We start from the raw sequence: 11863 nt of genomic DNA on the forward strand, positions 1-11863 counted from the left end.
AGATACTCGAGCTCTGGCTACCTTATCTTATTTATTTTAATGTGTTCTTTTAACTTGGGTACAGAGCTCCTCAGATGTATGTTATGTCCAAGTCCCAAGAGGTTTCTGCCAAGGCAGCAGGCAAAGCTCCAGACCTGCAGCATTCGCATTAGTCATGAGCAATTTAAACTGGGGCACAGCATCAGGAAAGGATGTTTGCCCGGTGTATCAGGAGCTCTGCGGTTCCTGAATGGCAGGTGAACTCTGGAGGACACACATACACACCCACAAACCATCTCCTAGTGCTATTTTGTTTTATTTCTCTGCATTGTAGATGACTAAATGCTCAAGGTAGGTACCCAAATCACATCTGAGTGGTTCTTAAAACTTTAAAAACCTTTTGATGTGATTTTTTTTAACTCTGTGAGGACTCTCTCATCACTCATCCCACTACAGTACTACCAGAAACCAGCACTTATGTTCAGATGTCTGAGCATATGACAATCCTCATCTTTTACTTTCCATTCCCCAAAAGCAGCATGAAAGTTAATGAAGTTACCTACTGCAATGGGGACTCGGAGGACTGCTCATTTTCAGAGCAGTAGCTCCTTGGCTGACTGTTTCTGCCCTCACATCAGGCACCTCTGAAGAATGCAGCAATGGGACCAGTTCTCTAAGGTGGAGGTAGCACAAAGTCAACTGCTCTACAACAACTTATTTGCCTCATAATCTACTGCTAGGTGAAAGATGTAATTCTTGACATTTATTTGTTTTTCCCTCTGAACTTTGCAATATTATTTCAATCTTACCCAAGCCTAACTCTAGCCAGCAATGCTTCATCAAGTGCCCTTTCAATCCAACCTTCAGCGATGCTTTCAAAAGCACAGGATGAGTCACAGAGGGGAGTGCTGCTATAAGGACAGATGTTCTCAAAGCAAAGTGCATCTGTAAGCTCCTCAGATGAAGTAAGTAGGTTTCAGGGCTTCTTGTTATCCAGCAGGACACGTCATTACCCTGCTGGGCCCTTCTGGGCTGCCATTTTGAGGGTCAGAAATCACCAGGCTCTCAAACATGTTGCTTGGGAGGAGACCCTCGTGGCGCGGGCTAAGACCAGAGCGAGTAATTTGTTTATCTCTGTTGTGGCCAGGGATCCTTGAGGGGAGGCAGCTGCAGTCGCGAGGCCAAGGCGCCGTCACCGAAGCTCCGAAGGACACGGGGCTCGCGGCCCGGTCCGATGGGGAGAGGAAGGACACGGGGCTCGCGGCCCGGTCCGATGGGGAGAGGAAGGACACGGGGCTCGCGGCCCGGTCCGATGGGGAAAGGAAGGACACGGGGCTCGCGGGCCGGCGAGACGAAGGCAGCGCCCCTGGGCGCTCCCGAGAGCGGCATCCCGCGCGGGACGAGTCACACGCCCGGCTGGGAAGAGCAAAACCCTCCCGCGCAAAGAAAACCAAGGTGTGCGCTTGTTTCGGAGCGCCACCTTGTGCTCCCCGGGCCGGAGAGCAGAGAGGACGCGCAGAAACTGAAATACGGACCCGAATGTCAGACTTGAAGGGGAAGCTGGAGGAAGACGGCCTCACTAGTCCTTATTTCACTAGAGTCATTTGCTTTTCCTTTCCCTGCTAAAAGGGGGTCAAGCACCCTTCATGCTTGGGGGTGTCTGAGTGGGATCATCACCCTCAGCTTTTTTAAGGGAAGTTCCTAAAGCTGAAGGTGGAGAAACAGGCAACCAAAGTCTACTTTAAAGATTCAGAAAATAGAAAAAAAAAACCAAAAACCTAAAACAGCTACTTCCCAAGCCACCCAAACAAATGGAAATACAAGAAAAAGGGCAAAGCAAGCTGCTGGTTGGTTGGATTGCAGGCGAAGGCAGATATTTCAGTGTGAGGTGCTCTCCTGGTGAAGGGTGCTGGTACCACCAGGACACAGCAACTGCCCATCAGAACTGCCCGAAAGAAGAGGGATGCGGAGCCTCGGCATCCGGACGAGTTGCACTCTCCCAGCTGCTGCGCTGGGAGTTGTCTGAGATGCTGGTATGAGACACAGACACTTTGCAGGGCACTGACCGAAATGAGGCCTCTGCTCCGAGCCTGGCCTCCTCAGAAAACAGGGATCTGGGTGCAGGATCCCTGCCAGGCTATGAGAAAGGTCATGGACAGTTCATTAATGTGTTCTAGGTAGTGAGGGAAATAGTAATTGCTTTATTAATAAGATCTAGCAGTAAAAGCAAACAGCATTTATCTCTTGTACACTGTGGTGCACCAAGAATTTTGTCTCTGGCTGTTATTTTAAATCAGATTTTGGTCCTTATATCTTTGTATTTTGCATTAAAAGATATTGCTGGAGGAATCATTCCTAGATACATGAGGGTAAGGATCACTAAGACAGTGTACAAGAGGAGCCGAGCTGATTCCTTTTTAGTAACCTCCTCCTGAAGACACTAAAGACACGGACTTCCCGTTCCAGGCTAATTCTCAATAGGTCATTTCCTATGAGCACCATCAAAAAAAAAAAAAAAAAGGAGAGAAGGAACAAAAGTAACTACCAGTTCTTTGCACAAAGGGAGAAAACTCACTTCTCACTCCACTTTCACTGAAAAGGTGAGAAAATTGCTTCTGGAAGGGCTTTTTACAATGGAAGAAAAAAAAAATCTTTTCTATTACTGCACATCTATTTAAACACTTAGAAAATGTTGACCTCCTGATAATATGTGATATCCTTTGTGCTAAGGATCACCCAGTAAATGTCCAGGATGATTACTGGGAACACTCTGAAACTTGTTGTCATCTGATTTTATAATGTTGGGCGTTGAGCTTTGTGATGGCTGTAATGCAGAACAAACCATGAAATCACCTGCAGGTCTCAGGGCGGCTCTTGCACAGAGCAGAGGTGCATTATCTGCTTGCTTTGCCCCCCAGGCCCTGGGCACACAGAACTCCGGGGCGCCAGGGCTCACACCACTGCCCAGCACAGCTTGACCTGCAGAGGCTCCATGGAGCAAAACCTCTGCTTTCTGTTACTGAAAAGCATTTCTTTTTCCCCTCATCTCTTCCCAGCTAACTAAAATGACAGAGTTTCATTTTGCCATAAAGCATCAAGATGCTGATGGTATCACATGATCCCAGAACTGCAAGCCACCTTCCTCCTTGCTGTGTCTTGGCCTCTTTACCTCACTTGAAAAGTCCCTTCTATTCCTCACCAAAATAGTCTGGAATAAAACAAAGCAAGCAAGGGAAATAAACCACTGCACTCCAGCAGAAGAAGTTGTCAGCTGGACCAGCATGGCGCTGCTATTCAAATAAAATAACTGAGCAGTCCTGGTAATGCTACTATTATAAAAACAGTGACGAGGCCTCCAGAGAGGCCAAAACCTTACCTGGACACTAGTCTAATTGCAGAGAGTTCTGTCATGACAGCTACATCCTTCTTGTATAAAAAAGAAAATAATCACCAAGGAGCAAATCTTGAGTCTGTTTCAAAAAAAAAAAAAAAAAAAGAAAAAGAAAAAATCAAAAACTGAACAAACCCCACAGTAGAAATCAGCTAGAAGTCATCCTTACTCTTACCAGCTTGATAATTATGCACTAGCAAACTTTTCTCCTGCTCAATTATCAGTGGATTATTTAGTAATAGCAAATCCGAGTCTAAAAACAGGTTATCAGTCCAACTAATTTATAGTAATCTGCTTTAAAGCAATTTTCTCTTCTTTAGGAGGAGATAGAGAGCTACACAAATGGATTTTCAGATTTCTTCTATCACAATGAAAATTCAAATCATCCTATATGGATGGATTTATTTCCCCATTCCTCTTGCTCACTATTTCTCTATTCCTACATCTCTCTTAGAATAAGGGCATTTGTTCCTGTTTATGACAGCCACAACACTTTGTGTTTTACTGCCCTGTAAAGTGAACCCAATTAACCGGTCATGTTCAAATAACTCAGGATATGAGTAATTCCCCGAATATACAAGGAATTGGTCCTTGGCCTTAGTCATATCCTGCATCAGGAGAATATGGGGACAGTTATCCTGCCTTTCCCTCTGATACTGGGGACAAATTACCGAGAAAATACATGGCCTTTGGCACCACTGCTTGATGCAGACCTGCCTGCAACCCACGAGGCTCTTCCACTGAAAGGAAAGGCTTTGAATAACCATTCAACGGAAGGGAAAGAGATAACTCTTGCAAGTGCTAACAGAGGAAAAAACATCATGTGAAGCAATGTTATTCTTAGACCTTCAATTTTTGTCCAAGTATTATAAAAGATAAATGATTATTTTTGTTTCTGTAACATAATAGATGGCAATGCACGGACTAATTGCACGTTAAAAAGGACCCGCAATGCAGCTCCATACTAGAAGAGGCCTCTGAGTGCCCAGCTCCCCTAGCCGGTCACTCGGAATGGCGGGAGCTCAGTCCCATTGTCTGGTGTTTGCGTTCAAGTCACTGTATTCATTGGCTTAGTATATTTTCGCATACCAGATCCCTCCCAGGAAGGACAGAAAGTCGTCTGACCTTCCTGGAGCTGCACGCAGTGAAACTGATTACACTAGTTAAACAATTTGCAGCTGCAAGTTCATTATTCTGCTTGTAAAGGTTCTTCAAAGGGAGACATAGGAGAAATGGCTCTTAAAAGATCTGCTTTGCTTTTGGCATTATTGCTTACTTTGAATATTTTGAAGAATAAAGGTTTATTTTAATGTAAATGTGGGACTCCATATAGTCAGGATATAGCTTTTTTTCAGGAAGTGGGGAGCTGAGAACTGATATAACTTTAGTAACCAAGCTGCCTACTGCACACTTTGGTGATCATACTTCTGGCTTTGTTTACAAAGGCCCTAATCTTGCTTGATTGTGGCACATACAGAGCTGCCAAACAGATCCTCTCAAATAAATTCGGCTTCATCAACCAGTTTCCAACAAGTTCTGCGGTCCCAAATGTACCTACTGTTGCCCTTTGGCTTGGTGGCAGGTGATGCCGACAGACACGTCCCCAAAGAGAGAAAGGAGGTGTCTGAGGATCCCTACAGGACCACTGGAGGGGGAAATGCACTTCCGCTCATGCAGATGTTTATTAAGAGTAAGATTTAAATCCAAGTTAGATGTGCACGTGCCCCTATATGGATTGAGGCAACCTAGCTACGAGAAGTGCTTCCAAGATCGACCACTTTACATGCAGGGGTATTTGTAGCTGCTGCACAGGCACTGCTGACTTCTTTTGGGTGATCATAAATCTTCTTTATGCAAAGAACTTTTCCCATTGAAAGATGACTGAACACATGTAGCCCTGAGTCCCGGCCGTGGCTCTGAGGATGTCAGGAGCATTTGTTCTCTGCTGATTGCTTAATCCTCTTGTCATATGGAAGAATAAAATAATGAAGAATTGTGGTATAATACCACACAGAAATTTTAACAAAGCTCATTTTAAAGTAAGAGTGTCTGGAGGATGTAGTGTGTAATGGTGGTGAAATCTGCTAGATTTTTACAAAAACACAAGCTTTTGACAGCTACCTGGTGGAAAGAACTTGCTTTAGGGCAACACAACTCTGGCAGCGTGCCGAGCTACCAATCCTGCTGCAGGGAGGCGAGAGCTGCACAGGAGGGGCAGCTGGAAACCAACCCCGCTTTCCAAGCAGATCAATCCACCCACCAGGACACGGCCTGGCTGGGGAACGCGGGCACAGTGGCCGCTCGAGGGGCCGCCGGCCTCCCGCCGTGCAGCACTGAAAGGGCGAGGAGCAGGAGGCAGTGCCACCTCTCCCCCTCACTGCCCTATGGCAGAGCCCAGGGGCAGGCGGACCCGAGCCAGGAGGAGAAACCTGGTTTCCACATGTGCCCGAGAAGCCCTGGCAATGGGGATGACCCTTCGTCCTCTTCCTGAAGTCCTCTCTTAACTGTGACTATTCATCCTACCACAGGCCAACACCTGAAAAATATTTTGGGGTTGTTTTTGCCCAAATTAGCAGGATTCAGCATTAGCCTGGGACCTTGCACCCACTCCAGCCACCTCACCTGACTCTGCGCAGAAGGGGGCTGAATTCAAAACCACCAGAGGCAGGTAGGAGAAGTCTACAAGGCAGCATTTCTTTTTTAACAGCAGATATCCTGTTTGCAGAAACATTCCAGAACAGTTACGGTATGGAAATGCCATTTGCGGTAGTACAGAGCCCAACTATTCCAGCTATTAAAAAGGAAGCTAGTGTTAATATCAGGTTTATGTTGTTATTTTCTTGTACCATAAGGTGAGCGACTCGGGTGCTTATTCTGCACCTGCAGTGAGCACAGGCGGGTTAACCGAGGCAGCGCTCGCTGCAGGACGGGCTTCTTGGGGGTAACTGGTGCCTTGGTGCTTGTTCTTCGTGACAAGGTTTATGAACTCAGTTTCTTTCCCTAGGCAGATCCTCCCGTGCAGCAGTTCCTGTGGAAATGTGGTCCTGAGGGGTTACAGCAAAGTATTGCTATTTGAAAGAGGGAACATTTACTTAAAAGGCATGAACGTAATGTGCCCGTGCATCTGCAGTATTCAAAACAATGTATAAATCACTGTTTGTTGTCTCGTGCACTCCTACCCTCCCCTGCTTGCCAGAATTACCCTAGCATGAAGCAAGAACCGCAGATTACCTGCTCTTTCCTCAGCTTCAGTGTCTTCATTTGATGCAAATACATTACACATGGAAGGCGGCTCCGGGGAGCAGGGCACAAGCCCTCCGGAGCCCGGAGGGAGTGTTGGGAAAGGGGCCGGGGCGCAGAGCACCTGTGGGCAGCACCGCACGGCCCCGCAGCAGCCCGACGCCCTGCCTGCACACGGGCACTGCCGCTGCCCGCTGCCCGCTCCAGAACCGTCACCTCCCTCCTGTATCTCCACGGATAACTAAAAGACAAAGACAGCAACAACTGTAGGAAGTGCACCAGCTGGACGGTGCCTCTGGACCCAGCTCCTTTTGCGGGTTTGGAAGGGGGTTTGGCGAGGGGGCGGCTGGTTAGCCCCTGGGAGGATGATCCGTGGTGTGTGTTTTAGCAACAGGCCGCTGCCTCGCCTGCCTCGTGCCTGGGAAAGCTCTCACTGAATAACCTCCTTCTTCATCATAGATTACTATGTAAACCATGTTTTATGGTCACTGGTAACAATGCCTACTGAAGAAAACAAATCATTTAAAGAAGAATGCTTGCAAACTGGAGTGCGATTTTTTGCTGTTCTAAGCTGTGTTCTCATTTGTTTTGAGAGTTTTTTCATGGTTGCTGGGAAGCACAGCTGGCTGCGGTACTGCCAGAAATACTCATAGGTTTGAATGAATCAGATGCATCGTAAAAATAATAGCATGCTAAGCAGCTAAAATGTTGCATTTTTAAAATTGAGAATGGCTATAAAAGTTACTCATCTTGAATAAATTAAAAATAAATATCAAGTTGAAACCAGTACAGTGTTTCTCTATGTATAAACAGAAATCCCATTAAGAACAGCATGCATTAGTTGGTGTGTGTGTAATCAGCATAGGTTCTGTTTATTTGCTTAGACTATGAAAGATTTCATGTGCTATTAATGAATGTGATTATTTTTGCTGACTTCTCTGATTAAAAATACATCCATTGCTGCACTCTGGAGCCACCCTGTGGGCAGTCCATCCTGGGAGACTTCTGGATTTGACTGGAGAAGGTCAAGAGGGGCCAGTGTGGTTCAAACTTAGCTTTGTGAAGTCGCTCGGCCCGGGTGGCCTCCGGCAGTGCCTTCTTGCTGCAGTTTGCAGTGGCGACGCAGCGCGGCCGGGCGAAGGGCCTAGCGTCCCATCACAGCGGGTGGCACACGGGACACGTGTGTCCTTGCAGGGCCCCTCCGGGAGGCCGGTGCCACCGTGGCGCCGGTGCCACGTCGGCGGCAGCGGCGCAGCCAGGCGCACCCCACGGCCATGGCCGGGCCCGGCGGCGTGCGGGGCCGCCATGCGCACACCATGGAGCGCAGCTCAGCACGGAAGCTCCCGTTCAGCCAGCAGTAGATGAAGGGGTTGTAGCACGTGCTGCTCATGGCAAACCAGTGGAAAGCAAAGTAGAGTGCGTTGCTGCTGTGGATGGCCCTGCAGGAGATGAGCACCACGTAGCAGTTCAGAGGGAACCAGCACACTGCAAACACTATCACCACCACCATCAGCATCTTCAGGGTCGTCATCTTTTTTTTCTGATGGGCATAATATTGCTCCATGGTGATGTCGCCAATGGCATTTCTCAGCCAGAGCTTCTTGGCCACCATGGTGTACGTGACAGTGATCACAAGCAAGGGCAGGGCGTACAAGAGAAGAAAAGTAGCTAAGTCCAAATACTTCCAGAAAAGGTCAGCGGGAGGAGGGAAGCTGGGGAGACAGACCATGCGGACTGTTCTGTTCCTGAAGAACCAGGGAAGAAAGCAGCGTTAACAGCACTATCAGATGCACATGTTACCTGGAGGACAAGCATCTCAGATATTCCAAGTTTCTGTAAAGGTGGGGTAGTGGATCTCATTCAGTAATGTGGCTGAGTGCCTCCTTCAATGGAAAATCTTACATTAAATTTGGCCTGTGGCCTTAGTGATGGCCTTTTTAAACAAATCACCAGAATAATGACCTCTATTCCCCTATAATGAAAGATGGGTTTCTGTGCCTAACTCAAATTACAGCACTGAATCTCTGAGCTGAAACCAGCTGACAAGCAAGTCTCAAAGCAATTCCACTGAATTCCATTATCCTTTTGTGAAGAATGAACACAGTATCTGGTCAAAATATAAAAGACTTCTCAATTTTACCATATCTTCTTCTTTAGGAAAACCGATGGAGAATTGTGTGCCTTAGAATCTGTGGGACTTTGATTAAGTTGAGTATGTCATATATAAAAAAAAGCACTTTGTAAATACCTTACCCAATATAAAATCTTGCCAGGGTCTGATAAATGGCATGAGGTAGTGAGAAGCAGCTGGCCATAACCCAGATGACAATGATGCAAATCCCTCCTTTCACCATGGACATGCGTGGCTTCAGAGGGTGCATGATAACCTGCAGAGAAGAGCCATTCCAGAGGATTTTAAATGATTACAGTAGGCAGTGAAACAGTAGTTAAAAATAGGCCCACCATGTCATCAGATGATCTTTTGGTTAATGAAGTCTTCAGTACTGTTGGGTACATGTCTTTCCTAGCCCATTATAAATATCTACTTAACTGAGCTTCTTCAGCTCCCCTGGAGCATCTGCTCTGCTCTGATAGCTCTCAGAGAAAGAAACATTTTTAGAGACAAGTGTTACTTCCTCTTTGCTCAGTTATATCTCTGTACTTTTATTTATATCTCCTTGGGCTATACTAACAAATTCAATTTCTGAGAAATCTAATCCTGATGATCTTAGAGGCAATTATTGTTCTTGGTCTTAATTAAACAGAAACTTCTTTATACCTAGCAATGCTTTGCAATCAATCCAGGATATGATGATTAAAATGCATCATTGTTTTAAAGATCCTTCCAGTGAATCACAACCCTGCTTGCAGGAGCTACAGTGCTGCATGCAGAATGCAGAGACTCCCAAACTTTATATAGTAAAAAAGAAAGAAGTGGATAATGATCCATATTCCGGCAGTCACTGTAATTTTCTGACAGCAGATGGAGCACATCACAGGCAATCAGAGTGGGATCAGTTATTGTTTTGAACTTCATCTAGCCGTGTCATTTATCATGTGAAATTGCTTTTCAGTTATAACTTAACAGTGACTCCAGTGCTGCAAGAAAAATACAGTCTGCCTGAGAGTGCACCTTGTCCAACCTGCCATGCGAGTGCACAGGGTTTATCAGCCAGCAGAACTGTCAAACTGTGTTACCCTGCAAGCAAATCCTTAGGTTTTCCTGCACTTGTGGGTTGACCTAGAACGTCCTTTTTGCCAAAAGCAGTATTGTGTTTTGGGGTCCCTCCCTTTTGGAAGAGGGCATTACTCAGCACTACAACAGTTAGCATTACTGCCAAATCCAGGCATCCCAAAATAACGGGGCAAACCTAAATTTCATAAAATTTGTTACAAATAAACATGACTGTTTTGCTGGTGCTTGAACTTCAGCAGGTATTCATGCCACGCTTTCAAGGCTGGGCGCCACCACCATCCAAGCTAGGATCCATCCCTCCACTCCTTGATTCCCCAGATAACACGGGGGTCTTGGGAAGAACCAAGTATCCAGCCCCTCATTTTCTAGCACATCCAGGGCTAAGGTGTTCTGCATACCTGGTGTCGATCCAGAGCGATCGCAGCAAGGGTCAGCACGGATACATGAACGGAGCAGTACTGAACAAACCGGCTTATGTGGCACATGAGCTTTCCAAAAACCCAGGTGCTGCTCACAAACCGTACCTGGAGAAAAAATGGATTAAAACTATACGCATTATTGGAAGAACAGGCTTCCCACAAGTTTTGTAGGAAAAACTGCTGCAAAGTAGTTTCCAGACGCTTTGTAGATGTATTATACCCAATATTCCCAAGGGAAAAAAATGACTACATCAAAGGCTTTGAAACAGTGGGGTTTTTTATAGTGAGCAAATAAACCTACCCATCGTGCTTGAGTAGTGCACTGTGCCTGTGCATTTGTGTGCACATATGTACAAGCTATATGGTCCTTCTGGAAAAATGGAAAGAAATCTTCGCTCAACTCCTTGGTGAGATTGAAAATATTTCCATTTTTACTATCTTTCAAATGTTTAGTTTCGTGGATGTGGAAAGTTGCAAAGGTCCAAAGACTGATGAGATAAATTCACATAAGAAAAATCCCTCGAGGGCTATGAAACAGAGAGATGCTGTCTCTGGGAGAGGGTTTCCTCTGTGTGGGGCAGCCCAGGTCTGCGAACATCAGGCACTGGAGGCGCGAGCTGGAGCTCGGCGCCGCCGGGCACCCGCCTGCTCTCCCACTGCACGGCCAGGTTCCCGCGACTCCTGTCGAGCGGTGCAAGACGAAACAGCAGCAATTTTGCTGCTGCCAGGGAGGTTTCACCATTTTACTCTCTGAAAAGCAACTAAAACTTTACAGGCTTGGCTGTCTCTCTCATTGGTCTGAACCCTGCACTTATTAGGGATAACCGCCTGGGCACAAAATCCAACCGCTTCCGGGCAGGGAGGGTTCAAAGTGTGTCCAGAGGTGGCAATGGAAAGGTCACGATGGCATTTCTTACTGATGCTCAAAGAGGTGCTGATAATATGGCTTTTCTATAAAGGAAATTATTCCTGAATGACTGTGACTGCAAATATTTGCATGTTTGCAGTATTTATCTTATGTGCAACGTTTATTCCAAATTAGTGTAATCCAATTTGGAAGAAGTTTAAGCTAATTTGAAACACATTGGCTTCAAAACATGTCTCCACACAGCAAACTAGTTAATGCTAATATGTTTTCAAGTAATTTACCATTTTAATCAAAATTAAAGACAACAAAGCAGCAATGATTTGGTCAGTGAAGCTGTAGAAATTCGCTGTTTCTCTGAGGCTGGTGTGAATCTCTTCCTTAAGCGGGGTTAGTTTTTAGTCACTGATGCCCAGGAGCGACTGCGGTTGTGCAAACACGCAAGAGGGCCGTGTCCTCCCTGAGCAGGCTGAGGGAGGCAGATCCCTCAGGGGAGGCTGAGGCCTGGGCAGCTCCTGGGCAAGGACAAAAGCAGCAGCAGTTGCGATGCTTTCAAAGCAGAGAACCGTCAAATTCTGCTGTACTCACACACTGCTTATAAAACACCACAGTGGGGCGAGAAGCGTGAATTAGTTAAATTCCTGCTTTCAACTTTCTTTTTGTCTTACTCTCGTAGCCATCCGTGCGATGCAGAGGCCGTCGGCAGCGGGCCGGCAGCAGGGAGACGCGCCGGGCAGGCAGGGCTCCGCACAGACACGGCTCCGCACAGGCAC

The 11863-nt window shown here is 46.5% G+C and overlaps 1 protein-coding gene across 1 annotated transcript in view; it reads right to left on the reverse strand.

Annotated features, from left to right (window-relative positions):
• Nucleotides 1–7754: 7754 nt before the first annotated feature.
• The window catches only part of LOC112960405 (probable G-protein coupled receptor 83), a 13183-nt gene continuing 9074 nt past the window's right edge, over nucleotides 7755–11863 (reverse strand). Inside the window, exons 3-5 of the mRNA XM_026054645.1 lie at nucleotides 10205–10330; nucleotides 8864–8997; nucleotides 7755–8355 (exon numbers count right to left, since the gene is read on the reverse strand). Coding sequence (XP_025910430.1) covers nucleotides 7755–8355; nucleotides 8864–8997; nucleotides 10205–10330 — 861 coding nt within the window. The remainder of the gene's footprint in view (nucleotides 8356–8863; nucleotides 8998–10204; nucleotides 10331–11863) is intronic.

Source organism: Nothoprocta perdicaria, unplaced genomic scaffold, assembly GCF_003342845.1.
Source record: "Nothoprocta perdicaria isolate Ctin4 unplaced genomic scaffold, notPer1 scaffold_124, whole genome shotgun sequence".
NCBI classification, from domain to species: domain Eukaryota; kingdom Metazoa; phylum Chordata; class Aves; order Tinamiformes; family Tinamidae; genus Nothoprocta; species Nothoprocta perdicaria.